This window comes from Rissa tridactyla, chromosome 10 (genome assembly GCF_028500815.1).
Source record: "Rissa tridactyla isolate bRisTri1 chromosome 10, bRisTri1.patW.cur.20221130, whole genome shotgun sequence".
In the NCBI taxonomy this organism is placed as follows: domain Eukaryota; kingdom Metazoa; phylum Chordata; class Aves; order Charadriiformes; family Laridae; genus Rissa; species Rissa tridactyla.
The window spans coordinates 24,442,409-24,463,650 of NC_071475.1; the positions used below are offsets into that span (position 1 = coordinate 24,442,409).

The window sequence follows — 21,242 nt, forward strand, 5'->3', positions numbered from 1 at the left end:
TGGTGGCACGGTGCTCTGTAACTCCCCTCCGAGCAGGTGTGAGGAACCTCAAAAACCCCTCCAGAGGTACTTGAAGAATAAGGTTCCTGGGGCCGAGCCAAATACACGCACCAGGGGCAACTGGTGGGACACTGGCAGTACTTCCCGCGGTACTTCCCGCACCTTCACGCGGGGACGACGCTGCGCGAGGTGACGTAGGGATTGCTGACCTACTGTGTGCAACACGGCGGGTGAGAGAGCGGACAAGATTTATTTCCTTGCATTTTTCTAGGTCTGGCTGACCCACTTCTCTTCCTGGAAAAAAAAAAAAAAAATGGCATTATCATTCAAGCAAACCTGGCCAGCAAATATCTCCTGCGAGTGCTGGTGAGAAGGTGATGAAACGCACATTTTAGTGCTGCAGAGAATTAGAAATAAAACCTAAAGTCCATAAAACCCACAAACTTCCAGAGAGACAGTGGAGATGAGTTCGTACTGGTCATTTCACACAGTTTTAAGTCCAGAGTTGCACAGCAGCATCTCCGCAAAACAATGACGCGTATTATTCATTTACCCATCAGCATTTTTTCCCTTTTGATCATACGCTCCCCTTTGGTCTTGTTCAGTAAAATAAACTCTTATTCCCCAGGGGGGGGAAAAAAAAAGCGGGGGGGACTTTCTTCCTTCCTGAGTAACTCAGAAGCAGGCTTGGCAGGCCGTGTGCCGAGAAAGGCTAGGGATCCAGACCCAGCCGAAGGCATGGAAGGACACGCGCCGGGTCCTACCCCTGTTTGTGGCTGCAGGGTCTGCGTCAGGTCCCTCTGATCCCCTAATGCCGAGGGCCTCCCTCCTGCGAACGCCCCTCGCTCTTTCTAGTGGAGATCGGAGGGAAAGGGGCAGCGGGAGGGGGGTGTCTCCTGGAGGGGCGTTAGACAGGCACCGGAGAGAGTATCTCTGCAGTTTTGTTTCTATACTTTTGCTTGAACGGGTAATAAATCCGGTCCCCAGGGGTGGTGCGCATCTCTGGGACGCACAGCGCCCAGCTCAGGGCTCCCGCTTTCCGTGTGAAAGGAACTTGGAAGAGAAACCGTCCGAGGAGCCCAGCTTCAACCTCAGACTGAATTTCATGCATCTCGCAGGTTATTACAGGCACGGATGGAATTTGCAGGATTATTTGGGCTGCTCTTACCGCAACTGCGAATTTTCCAGAATTGCAGGCAACCAGCTGCGTACGTGGCGGGCTCTACGCCTCTCTTCAGGCTCTGAAAGACTGTCTGGGAAAACATCCCCATGCTTTTATTTTCTGCTTTTATTTTCCCCAGCGGGGTGAAAAAACACCAGAACTTGCCAACGAGGTGAGTGCGGTAGGTTTTCTTTTCAACTTTTTAAAAGAAAAAAAAAAAAAAAAAAGAATTGGTCCCATCTCACCCCATCAGAACAGAAATTTGGAAATGAAGAAGAGGGAGAACTACTTGGGGTTTTCTGGATTTACCGAAACCACACTTCCCTCCTCCGCCTGGCCCTGCCCGTCCCTGAGCAGACTCTCCGCTGGTGCCCCGGGGCCAGGGAGGTGGCAGGAGCGGGGAGGGGGGCTCAGCACCCTGCATTTCCGCTCCCCGCACCAATTCCCTGGGCGCGCAAGGCAACGAGGAAATATGGAATTTAATCCAGAGCTGTTTGAGGGGTTGAAAAGGACAGAGAGGGGTTTGGGCTGCTCTTAGGGCTTGCTCACAGGCAGCGCCGTCGCTCTGCTCCACAGGAGATCTGAAAGGTCCCGTCCAACCGCGGCGATGCCGTGGTTCTGTGATGCTGGGTACGCTGAAGGGTGGTTTAGCCCCACGCAGGTTAGTAGTCCTGTTGACTGGGAACATTCATCCTTACAGTTAAGCATCCACTTTGCTGGGCTGAGGGATTTAAAAGGTGCAGTTAATAATATGCCAAAAAAAAACCCCCTCAAAACCCAACCCTAAAAATCTTGGGAGGAAAAAAAAAGTCTAAAGAGAGGTCAATGGGAATTTTACCACTGGATTTCTAAGCAGCCAGGATATGGTTTCAAACTGTGAAAACATAAGAAAGGGAAATATCTCAATTTCCCCCTCTTTCAGAAAACAAAGCCATTATTTTAATCTGAGCCACAGGGTTCAGAACAACCGTTTCCTCTCGGATCTGTTATCACCGTGAGCAGCCTGCCCAACTCCCCGCGTTCTGCATCCACCAAAAGCGGCATTACATTGATGCATTTCTTAATAACGGGCGATTTGGGCTATTAAAAATGTTGTTACACGTAGTGATCGCAGCATTTACCAGGAGGGTATAGATTGTTTGTGATTAAAGCGGCCTTTATAGATCTTATTGGAGCTTTATTGTAACTCTGAACTAATCCACCCAAACCAAAAAATTCCCTGCAGCAACCCTGGCACACCAAGGGAAGCCCGAACAGAGCCGCTGGAGTACCGAATTCAAGGCCTCGCTGTGGAGAGGATCGGCACGTTCTCTGCGTAAATGCAAAAACACAACAAAACCGGTGCTACAAAACTAAACCACAGACCAAAGCCCAGCTCTGCTTATGGCAAGACGGGATTCACTTCTTCTAGTCCACTGGAAATACATTCGTCCTAAATTGCATTTTAAATTGGCGGTTCGTTGTGCACTGCCGATACAGAAAACTCTTTCAGAAAGAGAATGTAAAACAAAGCTTCACACTTTTTAATTATAGCTATTATCCTTCCACTGCCAGGTCCTTTCTGTTTTTTTCTTCTTTTCAATTTATCTGATGCTTGTACAGAACTCTCTACTAAGTCTGCCATTAAAGAAAGTGCTAACGGCGGTAATTAAACCTAAAGATTGTTGACAGTTACTAGAAATCACTGTTTGGATTATTGGCAATTGCTGTACTGAGATATCGTTATCAGTGAGCTCCTAAAACTGCTGTCTTACATTCAAGAACAAAGTCAACAAAATGAAAGAAATACAAGCACCTGGAACAACTTCATGACTCATAAATGAGTAACGGGCTGGAAATCTTACACTTTTTCCTTTATTGTTCACTTTTGTGATGATTCTCCTTTCCCTGGACCAGCACGCCACAGGTGAGCGCTAAAACCACTGGCCTGGAGGGAGCAGAGCTGCTCCGGGACCCTCTCTGGAGCCAGCGGGACAGAGGTGGTGGCCCGGGGAGGAGGCAAGGGTGGCAGCGCAAGCCCCCGGCTTGGGCCGGTCGCTGCCGGCGGCGCTCTTGGTACCCAGCAACAGCACCAGAGGCTGCGTCAAACGCAGGTTTAATTCGTGGACCCAAACTGGATACGATTTTGGGAGGTAAGCTGAGGTGAGTGGGGGTACATGAACGGAGCCAGGGAAACATCACCCACGGGGCGTGCGGCTCTGCAGGAGCCGTAGGAGAAGCTCCAGGCAGACAAGGGGATGCGCACGCTCACCCCTACGCGTCCCGCTGTCTCCCGCAGCATTCCCGGTTGCAGCCAGGGCTTCTCGTTTTCTCGTCATTCGTGGTCCCTTCAGCCCCCACCAGGGTTTCGTGACCGGCTGAACTGCCGCCAGCGACTCTCGGCTTTACTGCGCAGAAGTGGCACGCCTATGATTTATTTTTATAGAAGATGGTGATTGAAACGTAAAAATAAAGAGATTGAGCTTAAACAGTTTGTCACAGTTTGCACCGTGGGATGGCCGTGATTAATACCCAAACAACATGTTGCCAGTTCTCACTAGATCCAAGTAGGATAAATCCATAAATTTGAAAGAATAAATCCACTGTCAAAACACAACCCCCAAAATCCAGCAGCTACTCGTTTTCAAGGATGACACTGCTGAATGATAAATGATTTATAGGGGTATCCAGTGGAAATGCTTCAGAGTTACTGTAATTATGGGCGTCAATATCCCAGTACTGAATTGGGGCGCACCAGTTAGCGCCAGTTAGAAGCCGCCAGCTTCACCAGCACGTCTCGCTTTTGGCCACAGGTACTCAAGTCACAGCACTGCGGAGGCTCTTCCTTCAGCCAGGCGCTGCGGAGCGTTTCAGCCTTCCAGGGGGAGCTCATTAGCAAGCTCATACCAATTCTCACGCAACTATTTTGCGGGTGTAGACAGAAAAGCTGCAGGAAGGGATCTGACGTTGAATTTAAGCCTCCGGAGCACTGGCCCTCAGGAAGATGCACAGGGCTGCAGCAGGTCACTGCCCACCACAGTGGAAGGTTACCATCTCCATGGCCTAGTCAGGGTAGTAGGGAGAAAAGCCCCAAAATACAACCCCCAAACCATTCTGCCTTAATTTCAGCCAGTGTCTACAAAGCGCGGTGGCTCAGCCGGAGCAGGGATGGGCACAGGTTTTACCTGAACGAGCGGCTTTTGCATGACCGTGGCTGCAGGGTGGTTCATCGTCCTCTGCTGGGTAGTAGGACATCAAGACATCGCACTGTGGTCCACAAAAGCTCAGCTGACTCTGGCCCATAAAACAGGAACCATAAAAGTTGCCCAGAGAGGTGGTGGAGTCTCCGTCTCTGGAGACATTCCAACCCCGCCTGGACGCGTTCCTGTGCCACCTGCTCTGGGTGACCCTGCTCTGGCATGGGGTTGGATGGGATCATCTCCAGAGGGCCCTTCCCACCCTATGACTCTATGATTAACACCCTGCAGAGCTCAGCCATACTCTCCTCTTTCCTGCTTAGCGTTGCTGGGAGCGCAGGTGTAAATAGGAGAATACTCAGGGACAGCATCGGCCGTAAAGTAATCCGGGCTAAAACGGAACAAAGTCATTTTCCAGCAGGACGAGTTCCGTCTCACAACACGGTTACGCACTTGTGTTGGCACGAGGCAGGGAGCAGCGCCAGGTATTCCTCTCCAGGATGTTAATTTGAGACCTCACTAGCAAGGACAGAGCACGCTTAATGAACAGGGGGCTCGTTATCAAAGGCTGAACCGGCGCCACAAAGCACTTCGTCCTTCAAATCAGTCGACCCGAGGAGTGATCGCTACCCGGTGGAAGGGCGCTTTGGGAGCCCGGCGAGGACATTGCCGTGCCAGGAGCAGCCTAGAGCAACTCAGGGACAGGGAGAGGGCAAGGGACAAGAAAGGGGGTTTGCGGAGTAAACCATTTGGGGGTGGGAGAAAAGACAAAGCAGAGGGAAAATAAAAGCGAATAAAAGTGCCCCGAAGGGGATGGAAGCATTCTTCTGTTCCTGTGCGCTCCTGCGTATCTTCTCCACTGTTTTGTTGCTAGAATGCCATTTTCTTCCCTACTTGGCAGCCTAGCAAGAATGTGGCATATTTTAGAGACCTTTGTCATCATCTTTGTTTCCAGATTTGTCTCATCAGCAAATTTACATTTTTTTTTTATATTTATTCAGATTGCTGTGACTGACTTATTTTTAAAGGAAGCCAGTTTTGCCTAGGGGAGCACCACAGTTTTATCAGTCCCATGCGCAGAATATCCGTCCCTTCTCCGAGAGGGTTCCAGCTCTCAGCTCAGCAAGGCACCTTCCTCCTCTTTTGTCTCCTTTATATTTAGACGTACTTTTAAAAGCCAGCCACCGTCACCACATGTGGCCCCTATTTCGGCAACAACAGCAAAGGACGGCGAAGGATAAACAAGGGAAGAGAGATGGGGAAAGGTGAAGGAGAAGATCAGAGGCTGCTTTTTAGGAACCCACTGATCACCGGTCCCTGAAAGTTGGCCCCCGGCATGACACAGACCCGGGGACCAGCTGCAAAACACACCTGGGACAGTGGCACCGTATTTAAGGAGGTGATTACAATTATGCTGCTCCACCAGAAGAGAGGTTGCGTCTCCCCGCTCTATCCTGCGGTCACAGAGCCTCGGCGCGTTTTAATGTGGCTCTGCATACCCGCTGCGCGTCAAACGCCGGTCGCAGCAACGCCACTTTGTAAGAAAATGAGTGTTTTAACGCGGTATGCTCCTGAAGCCTTAAATTCAGCCCCATCTCAAAGTAAGCACATCCTGCTCCCACGTCCAGCTGCGACTTCTCCCTTCAACCAAACACGCAGACAAGGCTACACGACCTATTTCCTTTAAAGTAGAATTTTGAAGGGAGGAAAGGTGATCCGCAGACACTGGAAAAAGGATGGGCTTGAAAAACACAGAAGCTATTAGGTACATCCAAAGGACAGGACAGGAAAGGAGGTGGCGGGAAAGCGGAAATTCGTCAGGAATTGCCGTGGTCCTCTAAATGGTTTTGTATGTTCAATTAACCGTCAGCTGCATTCCTTGGTGCCTACCACCTTAGTGCCCCCCACAAAACCTGCACCTCCTTAGGAGATTGCTCTGGGATTTATAACTTGCCTGGGGCAAGATTGACCCGACTCCTCCCAGGCTGAAGTGGCTCCTTGCAATGCCTGGGACAAAGGGGAGAAGCTCCTTCACAGGGCAAATACATATTTAATTTATTTTTGGTTTGGTTTTTTTTTTTTTCCCAGTAAGCATCTGTCCTCAGAATCTCTTTTTTTTTTTTTAACTTAACTCAGTTCTTCCTTAGCCATATCTCTCTGCGTGTATTATTTATTGACCTTTCTTTCACATCCCCCGGGGCTTGCTTCTTCAGAAATAGTGCAAGCTTCGAGTAATTGCAGATGATCGGCAGACTACAGGAAACGACACAGTCACATTGCGGTTTCTTATCTTGCAATATATTCCCCAATGTTATGCTAAAACATTTATCTGGGGGCTCGGACCAGCTCTAGCACCCTCCTGCCTTTGACCTGACCGCCTCCAGCCCCAACCACGGGCACAACGGCTCCGAGAGGGCCCGTCCCTCCTGGTTGTCTATCCGTAAAATCACCAGCTGCCGCAATAGCTCCGGACGCAGCGTGGCAGCTGGAAAACGCCAGGACAGAAGGAGGGCTGGCAGTGCTGAGTTATCGACGCAACCCAACTCCTGCTCGTGCCCTGCGAACTGCAGCCGCGGTCCCACACGGGCGCGAATTTGGGAATCCCTCCGTAGGCTGTGCGTGTTTCCAGGCCCAAGCCCTCCTCAGTTCCGGAGTCACGCACAAGTACACAACTGTTAATTCAGCAAAACCACACACGCTGCTCCCCTCGCCCCGATCCCTACCTGTAATTTATTTGATCACATCCCGGAATAATTCCATTTCTTATCTTACAGCAGAAATCTTTGCTGTTGCAACTCTTTGGATAACCAAAGTGGAAGCAAGACAATACTTCTTTCTTTTTTTTTTTTTTTTTTAAGATGAAATTGCCTTTTTAAGCGAAAACCATTCAACCCTCTCCCGAAATTACTTGAAAAACGTTACGCCGCAAAACTAAAGGCTTAGGAATTGGGCCATGTTCAGGGTACCCATTTTGTGTAGATGTTTAATTTGATCCCCTCCTCTGCAAGCACTGCGATACACATTCAGTGCACGGGATGAAGCTGCCCCCAGGGAGGATTCACATCCACAGAACGGAGGACGTTACCCTCTACTGTCTCATTTTGTGCCACGACTGCCGGAGGATCACAGGGATGCCCCATCTCCCCTCCAGCGGAAACCTTTCCATTAGCGGAGACAAGGCAGCCCCATCGCTTTTGTACAGGCCGCAGCCCCACCGCCTCCCTTGCTCGCAGGAGAGCACCGGCCACTTCCTTCTGAGCTTCGCTCTCATGAAGAGCAGCATCACGGCAAGTCCCCTTCTTACTGACACGCAGCAGCACACACGGACACAGCGCCATGTCACGCGCTCTGCCAAGCCCAGACAGACACGCCTGTTACGGTCGAGCAAATCAATCCAATCTCACACCACCACTTAACGTGACTTCAAGGAGACCTTTTGTCACCCAGCTCCAAGAATTTGATGCTTCTTGGCTCTGGCTAACAGAGGGATTTGGAGCTTGACTATCGCAAGGGATTTCCCCACATGAACTGACAAGCACGTGGTCCATACCCTCTCTCTGGGTGCTCAAGTTCTGCAAATAGGTCTGGCTCCTCCCCGGTGAATCGGACGTGCACAGGACCCGTCCTTATTTTAGCAGTGGGTGTCTCTGGCACAGCCTAAGGAACAGGCTTCGGGTTTTCTCTCTTCCGTAATACACAATTTTACTACCAAAACTAGTACGTTATTGCCGTCTCTCCACAGCTGCTGATACGCCACCCCTGAAGTTCTGCTGCGCTCTAACATTTGTACAACACACGCAATGAGTTTCTCTTTCATGTTGTTTTCCATACAAAGCTTTTCCTATTTAATTCTCTCCCTTTCTCCATGATGTGGTTTCAACAGCACTTACTGTAATTAAAAAAGGACTTCCAAAAACCTAATGTACCACTTTCCCTGTGAAAAAATTAAATGCACTGTCCACTCTACGAACAGCACGACGGCACCCGAGTTCCTTAGACATCTTCCCGTGGAAAGACCCCAGTGCTTCCAGGTTTGCCCAAAGCACCCGCACTACTAACTGTTAAGGGCAACTTTCAAAGTGTTGAAAATGAAAACGTCCCGAGATCCCTTTACAGCTTCAGTATAGTCTGAGTCAACGCTGGGCCTTTTATCACAGCCAAAACGTGCCGCCCTATGGGGAGAGTGAAGTTAACGATGCACGCGCAAGGCCAACACGCAGTGTTTAATTATTCTTACCCAATTCAGAAGTCAGCAGGTACTTGCTGCCACCAGTTTCCCACCAAGCATTGCCATCTTCAGCATCTGCTTCAGTGCTAGAAGTGGGACAACTTTGTATTTTCCAGTTTCACCTCTTCTTGCAATCTCTAGACCACTACGACGCCAGGCCTTATAGAGCAAACGGCTAATTCTTGTAACATCGTGTCAAAGTCTTGAGGGATTCTTGCCCATTCTGAGATGCCGGGATAACTGGTTATTCCTTTTCGGACTCAAATACCACAAATGCTACATACCACAGGAAACCTCTTCGATCTAACGAGGGAACTCCATGTCTGCAGAGCATCTTCCTGAAACATCAGAAGGTTACTCGACAATCGCAAGGAAAAGAGGTCCCCCCGACAACGAGACCGTGGAACTTGGAAATTAGAGCTTGCCAACGCAGCATGCGTCGTCCAGACACGGGCACACGCAGGCTCTTGAGACGGCTGGGGTTTCCATCCCTTTCCTCATCAAGCTGAACATCGCTGCTCAGTGCACCCATCTGAAACTCGCTTTTAAATAAGCTTTCTTTGGGGCGGGACAGTGTAGAGAGCGTAGGGGGGCAATAAGTACTGCAAAGGCTTTCTGGAAGTGCGCTGTTGGTCAAAAATAAAATCAACATCGCGGGCCAGATGCCACGTCCATTTAAACACACTGGCGAAGTTAATATCCTTTACTCCAGGTGAGGATTTGTGGTTTGAATTTTGAACCGCTTTGAGAAGCCATGGCTAAGTAACAGTCTTTCACACTGTCGACGCTAGCAGCCGTTCTAAGACAGCTGAGTTTATTTTGCTGCATTTGAGCAAGTCATCCCCTTAAGCTGGTTATAGCTCCCCAAAACTCTGCTTCAGAGACTCCAAACGGAATTCTTCCTCGAGTCTAATCTCCTGTGATCACAGATTGCACAGCATCTGCGAGGACAGCCAGCAACTGCTTTCCGAAAAGCCCCTTTTTATTACTATTTCATTTTACAGCAAAATGCAATCACTCCACTCCGTCCAGCGTCCCTGGGGCTGCAGAACACCCCGCCGAGCGAAAACCCAGGCAGAAGCGCAAGCCAAACGAAAAACCTCGCCGGGCCCCATATGGATTGAAGACGAGAAAAAGAGAAATGGTAGGTCTGTAAAAAAGGAAGGCGCTTGTTTACAGGATACGCACTCATTTCTATACGGCAGCTAAACGTTCCATGCTGCTGGTGACAGACCCGCAGGGAAGTAAAGCGGCTGTCGGATTGGTTAACCACCAGCTTTGACCTACAGTTTCCGTATTGCCGGGCAGCCGTTTCTGGGAAACTATGCCAGGATGCAAAATAGGTAAGAAAACCCCGAATCGTTTATTACGTCATCCCGAAGAACAAGAAACAAGCGCTGCCGCCTTCCGCCTGAATAAGATCTACTAACAGGTAATATTTACCTCTTCAAGTCTGGGAGCTCACGTTGTACCTTGATAAGCGCTTGTTAAACTGATGACGTGACTGTCTTTTTTCCAACAAACAAAATAAATGAAGAAAGATACTCGATTCATTTCAGAGCTGGATCAAAACCAACGTAACATAGCTCTTTCAGAATAAAATAACACTTTCAGCTTTATCATTTGACGTAAGTTCTTTTCCATTACCAGCCAAAATGCTGGAAATCCAGTGTCCTGTACGAGAAGCAAGAGATCTCCTTCTCCTTTCCTAAACTAGTAAAAAAAATCCTGACAATTGTATCTCCCCCCTCCGAGACACTCAGTTCCGTATGACTGAGCCGTTGATGTAACTGATTTACTGGAAGGACAACTGGAACTACGGAACTCCAAAGCCACAAGAAACCTTTCTTTGTATTTCAGGTGGCTCTTGGAGACAAATATGCCAGATGATACACCTCGGGGTCCATGAAAAACACATTTGTATGGAAGGTTGGTCTGAACTGACCTGGTATTTTCAAAATCTACGCGAATTCAACAAAAATTCAACCCCACCCAATGATCAGAGAAAGCGTTGGGAGGTTTTCTGCACTATACCCGTCTGTTCTATAGTAATAAATAGCTAAAACACAATAAAATTTCCCCTCTTTCGCATATGCAATTGTTTGTGGGAGTACGTACACATCTAGTAGATCTGTAAAATATTACGGACAGAAACGACAGTACAAAAGTAAAGGCTGAAACTAAGAAGCTAGCTCTTCCTAGCCAAATGCCCGTAAAGTTCACGTGAATTGTTTCCTCCCCGGTCCTGGCCCTGCAGAGGTTTCCCCGCGGGCTTTGCCCTGTTCCACGGACGGCAACGCGGGGACTCCACGAAGCGAAGTGTGTGTGCTTGCCTTTGCACATGCTTTTTGCTTTCCAACGCTGAAGACTGATCACCATCTCCCCCATCTCGCTGACCAACACCGTGTGCTTCCCAACGGGTCACTGAAGTGTAATACTCTGGTTTCATCAGAGCCGAAAATAAGGATGAGGCCGAGTACGGCTTCATACAAGCAGCACCCCGACTCCGACAGTGACCAAACCCACGTGCCCGGCAAGAGCATCCCGCGACAGGAGGCTCTCGCTGATGCTTTCCCCACAGCACCCCCAAGCCCCGTCAGTTTGCAAGCCGGGGAACAACGAGGGTTTAGAATTTGAGCGCACAGCGATAAAAGTAAATGGGGAGAACGCAGATTTGGGAAGCTCAGGGAACCCCTCCTTGGCTTTGCTGACTGCAATTTTGGCACGCCTGTTTATCATCATGTGAACCAGACTGCCATCATCTTAGGCCCTCCTTTGGGTTCGTAAGTTTAAAAAAAAAAAAAAAAAGAGAAAAAAATGAAAAAGAAAAGAGCAGCTTATTTAAGAGCAGCTTATTTCCTTGACGTGGCAGGATACATGAACTAACCAGGATTCACGGAAGTCTGAAGTGATTATTCCCTGTATCCTTAAAACATGTGCGTTCAGATGCTTTGAAAGATTCATCTCCCAGGATCACGTTCTCAAACTTTGTTTCACTGAACTCATTTACGTAAACGACACACACGTCCCAAGAACAGGAAAGAATAATCCAAAGCCTGAATAACGCCTCGAAAAGGATGAGAGGCAGCTCACTGCGACGCAAAGCAACCCCAGCCGCGCTCAACGGAGAGTTCCCGCAGCTTCACCGGGAGCTAAATCAGGCTTTGAAAGAAGATAACAGACGAGTCTACCGCAGAAGCACCGCCGGCCTGGAGAACAGTCGCATTGCCGACCATGACTGACCCCAACCTGCAACACCAGCGGCTGTTTCGTTTTAGGCTCTGGGCTGAGCATCGTCACACTCCATCAAAGACGAGCAGAGCGCCGTGGTCTGCAATGGACTTGTATTAGTTTTCCAGACGAGGTTTAAGGCGCTGCCTTTAAACGATAAAAGCTCTTGCCGGTTTGGGTCTTAGTCACAAGGCAGAGAGTCCCCGGGCACGTTCCTTGCCGTGTCCCCTGAAAGTGGAAAGACAGGCTGGGGAAGAAGTTGCTGCCTGGGAACCGTGACACGAATGCCCAGGGGTGCCATCGTGTGTTATCATTCCAGCTACGCTACACGTATTTTCTATAATTTTTTTTTTTTTTTTTGAAAGAAGGTGAAGTGAGGAATATAAAATGATCATACGTACATTTTGACATACTTACTTATAAAAAAAGAACAAAATGGAGAAAACCTGCAAAAAAACCCGTGTGCTAAACATTTTTCTTGCTTAACAAAAACAGAAAATGAAAGATGCATTAAGGTGCGTTAGTTTTGTTTTGGTTTACCACTCTCCCTTCCAAAGAACCACAGGAGTGGAGAAATAAAGGAAAAACTTTTAAAAAAAGCCAAACAAAGCAATCCCAAACCAGAAACATTACAAACTGTGTCAATTTTCAAGGCCAGCATTCTGCATCGTTACATTTTCAGTGAAGCTTGGGGGAGGAAATACCACACACTGAGAAGAATTAATTTCCATGAACCATACGATAATTGTTCTTCTTTCTCATGCTAACGTCGGGGGGGGGGCAGGGAGGAGAGGGAAGATGCAGGTCTCGTGAAATTGTACCAGTAGCTAATTAAATACATGGCTTCTAATTTTTAGCACCGTGGACTTCAGGTATACGATTTATTACACCAGTGTAAAAAAAAAAAACCCAAACAAGGAAAAAACCGAATCCTTTTCTGTAGGTAAGAAAAATACTCACTGATCCTCCCTGACTTTCACCAATTCTAACAAACTCTGGCCGTGCGGAGCAGCTCGCTCTTTCTACCACTATCAGAAAACGTAGAAGGCTGAAGAGGAAATAAAAGTTAAACCAAACCATTTAAAAATACAATACTGTGACAGATTTTATTTAATTTTTATCGGTACTACATGCTTACTACCACTAAGAACAGACATGCCTTTTTTTGTTGTTTGTTTTGGTGTTTTGTTTTTTTTTTTTTTTTTTTTTTTAAAACCTATATTAAACGTTGACCTAAAGCTTGCTGTGCCTTGGAAATCTGGCTCAGGAGTTAACTGCATGAATTTTTATTTAAATAGATAAGCACTTATGTTTGAAAATAAGACAAATACAGGTAAACAGGAAAATTAAATTACAAATTCAGTTCATACAAATATCTCTCATTCTATGCACTAAATCCTGTTAATTAGCTGAGATCTTTAAAAAATTCTTAAAATACTTATGAAACATTATTTACAAATTATATAAATAAATCCTAGGTCACTTTTAAATTAACCAATACAACAAAGAAGTCACCTTTTTGTACTGTGTGTACTAAAAATGTTCTTGTTTATTGATCGTAACCCAGTTTGCAGTATAAAACGTTTGCTCACTTACATCAAAACGGGTTCAAATAGAAGGAAGGAAGGTATTGGTTTCAAAAGAAGACAAAACAATATTATAAATGCTTAAAATCAACGAGGCTTCTTGATGTTCTTTGCTGCACAGCGCGCAGTCATTTTTAGAAGTCCCTTCCGCAGAAGTTGTCTTGTGAACAGGTCATCTCAAAATAGCAGAGACACAGGTCTAGCAAAGGGAAAATACTCAGCACATCGCTCACACTTCACAAAGACCTTTTACCAGGAGGGAAAGGACAGAGAACGGAATGTCAGTGGCCAGCACAAGCCTTTACAACACTTAACTTAAAAGGCAGCATTTATAGAACTAATCACAGACTATACACATCCTGCACTGACAGCAATCAAAAGGGCTGGAAAATATACATTGAGGAAAACAAGAGACCGATGGTTTTCCATTACCTTTGTTAAAATTAATGCTTTTCTCCTTGTCTTTTGTTTTAAAACCAGCATCGACACCACCAACAACTACAACTACCTTTTCCTTTAACATAATATATGCCAGGTAACTACTGTACGTGAGAAATGTACAATAAAAGGAGAGAAACCACTGAACTTCCTACGCAGACACATGAAGAGATAAAGCCATACAGATTCCAAAGTGCCATGAATACCAAATTCAAGTGATGGTTTATAGCGTGTAGGAAAGAAACTAAATGGAACTTGCTCTATGGGTTGCTGAGCCCTTCAGCCGTATCTTCAGTTTCCCCTTTGGCTGCTTTGGTGAGAATTTCCATCCATTTCATCTGCAGTTCTTCATCTTCCGCACTGAAATACAGAGTTTGCTGGGACTGGCAGAGCTTAAAAACATGCTTCACTTCAAACTTCTCACCAGAACCTGGTAAACTGACTTCGTATCCAGGCAGAGGAACAGGACGTGGGCTCCGTCCATCCTAAAGAAGAAAGAACAAATGTCAAAATTCAGCAACAAAGGGGATTTGAAGGGGGGGGGGGGGTATCCTGCGCAGGGAGGGCAGATCTCCTCTCAATGGGATTAAGCAAAGGCCTGTTTCAAACAGTTCAGAGCTTGCTTTGAAGTAGTGAGATGTAACTGGAGACGCGTTACCCGACACCCCAGGTACGGGCACCGGGCACACGCTCGGGCCAGGCAGTTGCACCCCAAACCCTCACCAAACCGGAGCGCCTTGGTGGGTGCCGCTGGCTGACCCCTGCCGCGCTCCAGCCCATCCCGCCGTCCTGCCTGCACGCACGCGCTTCGGCACGCGCTTCGGCACGCGCAGGAACCCGCAGCACATGCGCCTCCGGCTCCTCGCTCAGCACTGTGCTCAGAAAACAGAGGAGAGGCCGTGCCGAACTTAAAACAGTAAGAGGCAACGACTTATCGGTGCTTTATTCTTCTTAACAGATTCTCCTTCGCAGTAAGTACACGGATCCAGCAGTGGCATGGCTGGGGATTTTCATGTAATTTCATATAACTCACGCATGTTGCCTTTTACGAAAAAACCTTTGCGTAAGGTACAAGCAATCAGATCCAGCTGAGAATAGTTTGGTGTAGTCGCTTTTGAACCTCATGGGACATTTGTAAGATTGGTTTAAAGGGGACAAATAAGCAGAGCTGGACACTGCGAGACAACTACCAGGGAAGAGACTGCAAAATAAAAGAGAATTTCAAGATTTTAAATCAACCAGCGAATCTTCTCGGAAGGTTCTGGGTTATTTACGATGCCTTTCAGGAAGTTGAAGCTCAGATTCTTGAACATCCTTTAAAGGCCAGATTAACTCACAGATCTAAGGAGCGATACAGCTCTCTGGCAGTCACATCTTGAGCATCAACCAACTCCTCCACGAAGCTTTCAGGAAAGACATACTTTGGCAAGGCTGTGACCGAGCAGCTCGTTTCAATGGATGCCAGCAAAGCATTTTCAAAGGTGGGTCCCCAGACTGAAGTCTAAACCATGCAGGCATCAAGCACCTGTAAGAAGCCATCGCCTCTCGTAGCAGCTACTTGTGTAGATGCCCACTCAAATTCAACGCCTCATACCGAAGTTAACGGGGCATCCCCCAAAGAGGTGGCAAAATCATTCTTTTGGCACCTCATACTGACCGCAGATGACTTAGGAAATCTGGAAAGGGACCACAGCTCTGAGAACAATGGCAAAAAAATCTACTCTTCTAACACTTAGACTGATGGAACTCAAGTTTCAGAACTGCTCACATCAATGTAAACACATACGTTAAGTAAAGGGGCAAAAAATACAGAGTCAAAAATGTGTCTGTGCATTTTATTAAATCAATAGAGGTTTCCTGATTTATTAATCCACTACTTGTTACCGTTATGCAAAAATGTCAGAGTCCATCTGCCTGAAGACCGAGCGCTATTCAAGGAGATTTACGTCAACTTTGGGTCCAACACTAAAGAATTCAGTTCCTACTTGAGTGCAAGTTATTGTGTTAAAAGCAGCACACAATTCCTCGATCCTGACACCACAGCTGCATCTGTACGACAGGGAGGTCTTGCACATGCAGAAGCTTGAACTGGCTCCAGACCTGCACACGTGGCAGCGCTAAAGCGAGCAAATATGAGACGGATGAACACAAAACGCACCCGAGCACGCCCAAGCTCAACCATGCCTGCTTCACTGATCTTGTTTTAGAAAACAGACACCAAGGCCCGTCACATGTAAAATCGGAGGTTGCCCACGACAATGAAAAATGGCATCATTTGCAGCCAAGAAGTGCCGCGTAAGAGCAAACTGATGTTTGAACGGTACATGTTACACCTACCCATAACACGCAGACACAGGCAAATTAAGCAGACTGCCTTTGGTCTTGCTTCCTCCCTTTTCACAATATGATGCCTTTGCCACTTTCTCTGTACCTGCCTGATCCAAAAGGAAGGGATTTAAATTATCTCTGAAAAGCTGCACTACTGACCGATAAAGGCGAAGCACTCAGCCTCCGGTCACACCACACACCCAAACCAGATCTCTCCGCGGGACACCGAGCACGTAACTCGGATTTACAGGCTTTAGAGAGATAAACGTCATATTCCGTTTTTAAGAGCCTCCTGCATTGGCCTGGTTGAATTGTTTTTTTAAAAAAATATTTCTGTATGCAACACACCGGGGTTGCACGACACCGGTACGTCATCAAACCGAACCAGCCAGTGCTGACAGGAGCCGCCCCTTAGGGTTGATTTCAATCCTCCTGAGATAGCGAGTGATACACAAAAATCTGCCCGTTGGGTAATACTGCCGGTAACCACAGGCGTTGTGCTCTCCCCCTGACTCTTAAGCAGCGTAATACTAACGCGTTATCTACCTAGGTAATTACAGCCGCATTTATTTATTGCTCTGTTACGGCCACGACAACACCCAGGTTTTAAGATTTGGGAACGGACAGCTCGGTTCCACCACACCGGCAGTTCTACGCACCCCTCCATACAGACACCCCCCTCACGCTGCCCATCTTTTTGCAGCGTACAAGCTCTCCCACACAAGTACGGAGAACAACAGTCACACGCTGAGGGACCGCTATCATTCTCCCCTCCTGCCTTTGAATAGGCTTAGAAAATCCCTGTTTTTCCACCCAAACTCCACTCTCTACCCGCTTACGACCTAACCCCGCCCTCCCAAGGGTTGAGAGACTCCTGCGACGCGATGGCGTGCCAAGCGGCAGAGCTCTGCCGGACCATGAGGACGGACGGACAGGCAGCGGGAGTGCAGGGCCAATTCGGGCTTCACCTAAACAGGGTTAACAGACAAGCCACAAAAACACTTCTCTAAACCCCTGAGCTCAACTTCACGCTCAGCTACCGCCTTATTTTCTAGGAGTAAATCACATTTACATGACGAATAAAAGATTTTTCTTCGGAACTTGTAAAGCAAAAACTTCTCATGGATCAAACCTGATAATTATTATATACACTAGCTCTCACTGTGCCGGATTTACCCTCTGTATTTCTCCAGAATTCCTGACTTCTCTAGCTAGCTGGGACTCCTTAATTCCGCATTTCCCCATCGGGTGTACATTAACGTCAGAGCTCTGGAGGTGGTTGTGCACTTTACAAGGCCAATGGGGGCAGAAGCTCCAGGTGGAGCCCTTGGAAAGACGGACTCGTTTCTATAAAACCGCTGATCCTTAAGCTGGAGGTGGTCTTCGCTCATAAGCAAACTCTTATAATTCCACTCAGATAAACATGACAAACAGCTGCACAAATTCTCTCTCAGTTTGAGGACAGATAAAATGGGTACGATTTCCATACTTAAATAAGCCGTGAATTTTATCCTCATGCATAAAGCCTTATGCAAGACTTAAACTGTGAACACTCGGGGGATTAATTCATTCTCTTGGAACAAGGTTCTAAAGGAAAAGTGCCGTTTTCTTGCTATTTTAAAGCCTGCGAGTCGTATTGCCATTTGCACTGGCATTCTTTCTTCGGCGTGAGGGCTGGGGGTGCAGAAGACAAAAACTGTCCGGGCTTTTATTGTACCAGAAGCTCCAGATTCAGTTTGGTTTATTCCTCCTTCCCAAGAGACAAACTATTCTTTCTGTTCTTTTTAAAAATAACCCCCAACATTCAAACTCCTACGGCCATGCTTCACTTGGTCTGTGTTTCAAGACCTTTAATGCCATTGTTGGCAATATTATTCCCAAAAGGCACCTCTTTTTTTAGGCACTGAAACGCTTCTTTGCAGGCCTGAAGAGGTTTGTGAGACGCGTGAGGTGGCTGTACAAAACCAAACAATGCCTGGGAAAATAACGCTCAAGCACGTGAGTGGTTCCCAACTGATTCCAGACACTCGGCCACCAGGAGAGAAGCTCTGGGAGACATTTTTCTCAGAAGTCTAGTGTCTAGTATGTAAGCCAGAACTAATAAGAACGTTGGGCTAATACCAAGGAATGGGCTGTGCTTCGCAATTTTTCCCTTCAGTTGGATGCAAATTGAAGAAACTGCAGAAAGGGGAAGGGCAGGCCCTTGAAAAAGGGGCTCTGTTTTGTTGTTTATAGTCTCAGCCTGCAACTGCTGATTCCCGAGAGTAAATCTTGGCTTGGTTATTGAATGTAAGACAGATCAACCTTGTCCTGTGTGCTTTCTTGCTGCTTTATGGGGAGATTTATCTCACACCTGAAATAGTTGAGGACACGAACCACTAAATTTAACTGTCATAAAATCAACAATCAGTACCAAAGGCACCCTTTTCCCCTAAAATATATAGGATCTTACTAATAATATCAACAGAGGCTCAAGATCAAATTTGGCAGGACACGGAGCAGAGAACGTAGCATCTGAAGCGCAGAAGCTCCTCCAGCTTCCAGTCCTGGCTTTGCACAACTGTCAGGAGGGGGCCTGGAGAACCCAGCATCGTTCTGCTGTGCACTAAACGTGGCTGGTTTACGTCCCATGGGTCATTACTTATGTTGTCCCGAGACAACCGGTTGGGCACAAGGAGAAATTCCTTTCTAGGTCATACCACGTATGAGGTGTTGCCTCCTCCCAACTCCTTGTTCCAGTCATCTCTTGGATGACACACCTCGTTCCTGGGTGAGGAAGGCCAAAGAATTTAGACTTCTCCCTCTATTCCCATCCTCCTTCCCCAGGCTTGCCTGTGCGAGACACTTGGGCTCGGTTTGCACAGGATCCGGGGCTTGCACTGGTCCTTTGCTGAGGCACGGTGAAGAGTTCAGCAGCAAAGCCATTCTCTCTGCTTTGCTTTTTAAAGCCTTTTTTTTTTCCTTTCCCCAGACTCTGGCTCCACAGAGATCTAAAGACTGGGTTTGTTGCTTTCGTTTGAGCGCTTTGTCTGAGGCTGTTTGCTTTTTCAACTTGCAATTTCAGTCATGCATCGCCTGTTGACTAGAAGGGAAGCCAGGCAGCTCACGGCCTGTGGGATGAATTGGAAGCTCACCCAGTGTGGGCTTTGAATCCCAGACGAAGCCAAGCGGGCTGTGTTGGGAGCTCCAAATTCAAGCTTTCAGTCTCTCCAGCACTGTGCTTAAAACATGACACGCGCTTGTTTAAAACCAGAGGTGTTCTTGCTAACAAGCAGCAAAACGAACACGCTTCTAAGGACATCATGTACTTCTTGGCGAGCAGTTGCTACGGGGTAAGCTTTACTTTGAATAGCTTTATAAAATCATGAGTAATATTCAGTTCCCAGACTGTTCCTAGCTACAGCCGTACAAACTGATGCTAATAAAAAGCAACCCCTTCGTAACACTACAATGAAAGCAGGGTAGGCAGGTACGCAGAATTCGGACCCATTTCTTCTTCCGTCCCGCCCAGGAGATAAACCAAAGCTGTATATAAATGTGTCACCTGCCAAATCCAAGACTGGCTCTGGGGGATCTCATTTCAGCATTGTCATTCTTGACCTTCAGCACTAAGGAAGCACGAACCATATTTCTGTTTTGGATGTTCTATCTTGCTATAGATATTTCTATGGCTTGACTTCCATCACACACAAATGCTAGTTAGCTTCGATGGCCCACTTTAAAAAAAATAAAATGCTTACCACAGGTAATTATTTCAAGTAAACATAAAATCACAAGGTGCTACAACAGGGAGCTTTACCAAACACAGTCCAATTTTCAGGCTGAAGAACATCTACGTTTCCACAAATTCATCCACCCTCTCAACCCAGAACTAGGTTTAAAAAAAAAAAAAAAATAAAAGCAAAGCTTCATCTAGCAATTGCAATATCTGGGCTGTTCCGTAGTCCTATGCATTTTTCAGGGAAGTGCTTTCCCTAACGACAGGATAACAAGACTTTTGAATACACCTGTCTGAAACCTCTAAAAAACCCAAAAGGTCACCAAATTATCCTTGTTTTGTGATTTTTTTGTTAAAAAGTGGAAAAGAAAAGCTATGAGCTTAAACATTTGCTCGTAAGCATATCAGCAGCAACTAGAGGCAACAAGGAAATGTGAAATCTCTGAGGCATTGTGCTATATTCAGAGCACCAAGCTCATTTTTGTTGTTGAAACCACGCCAAATCCTTGGACCTATTTCCCAGCTTGACATATTTAAACTTACGCTCCCCCCCGCCCCGTGCGTTGACCCTCAGGAATGTCATTTTACCTGGCTGCTTCCTTGCAGATACAGAACAAGAGGTTCAGTCTTGGGGATGGTCACCCACATTTTGTACCAAGTCTTCCCTTTCTCAAGGAACTGGAGGTAGCTGCTGAAGAGGCTGTTTTCAGCTGCCAAGATGCTTTGCTTCTGGATGAAGGGGGAAAAAAAAAAAAAAGAGCTGTTTCCATGGATGGTTACATGGGCAAAATACTTGGCATTAAGCATAAAGTATACTTAAATTGTCCAGAGTCAAATAATACTGTAGGGCAAACGCCGGAGAGCCCGTAGCCGAACAAAAGTTTAATCATTATTATAAACCATCAAGAAATAGCACAATTCCACGTAATAGAGGCAGATGCTGAATGACTGTTCCCAGCAGACATGAAGTTAAATTCCACCACCGCCATGTAAACGGGGAATGGCAATGACGATGATGCACCTAGTTCCTTGCTTAGTAAAGTAGGCAGGGCAACGATTTCAAATTAATGAAGGAAGTGTATTAACAGCCACTCTTGTGCGTGGATGCAGAGAGCCGAATCAGCACCAGGGCAACGAAAGATGGAAAGAAATGTCTGTCTTTTGATGGAAAACAAAGAAAAAAAAATTCCTGTTCCCATTAGACTTTGCACAGAAGTCTCCTGGGGACTTCTGGCAGCTGCTAATAACATTTGTAACGCGGCAACCTCCTCAGCGGCTATTAAGCTTGTCAAGAAAGTGTAATGTAAATAGGAGGGAAAGGAAAAGACCAGCTCTTCTTTTTTATACATCGACTCTCTTGCATTTTACCTGATCC

The 21,242-nt window shown here is 46.9% G+C and overlaps 1 protein-coding gene across 5 annotated transcripts in view; it reads right to left on the reverse strand.

The window, feature by feature from the left end:
• Positions 1 to 12,876: 12,876 nt before the first annotated feature.
• Positions 12,877 to 21,242, reverse strand: part of FGD3 (FYVE, RhoGEF and PH domain containing 3) — a 120,058-nt gene continuing 111,692 nt past the window's right edge. For 4 of the 5 annotated variants that reach the window (XM_054216124.1, XM_054216127.1, XM_054216128.1 and 1 more), the window contains 2 exons: positions 20,456 to 20,596; positions 12,877 to 14,306 (listed from right to left, as the gene is read on the reverse strand). In XM_054216124.1, coding sequence (XP_054072099.1) covers positions 14,082 to 14,306; positions 20,456 to 20,596 — 366 coding nt within the window. In that variant the 3' untranslated portion in view covers positions 12,877 to 14,081. The remainder of the gene's footprint in view (positions 14,307 to 20,455; positions 20,597 to 21,242) is intronic. The other variant, XM_054216125.1, reaches the window with a different exon arrangement.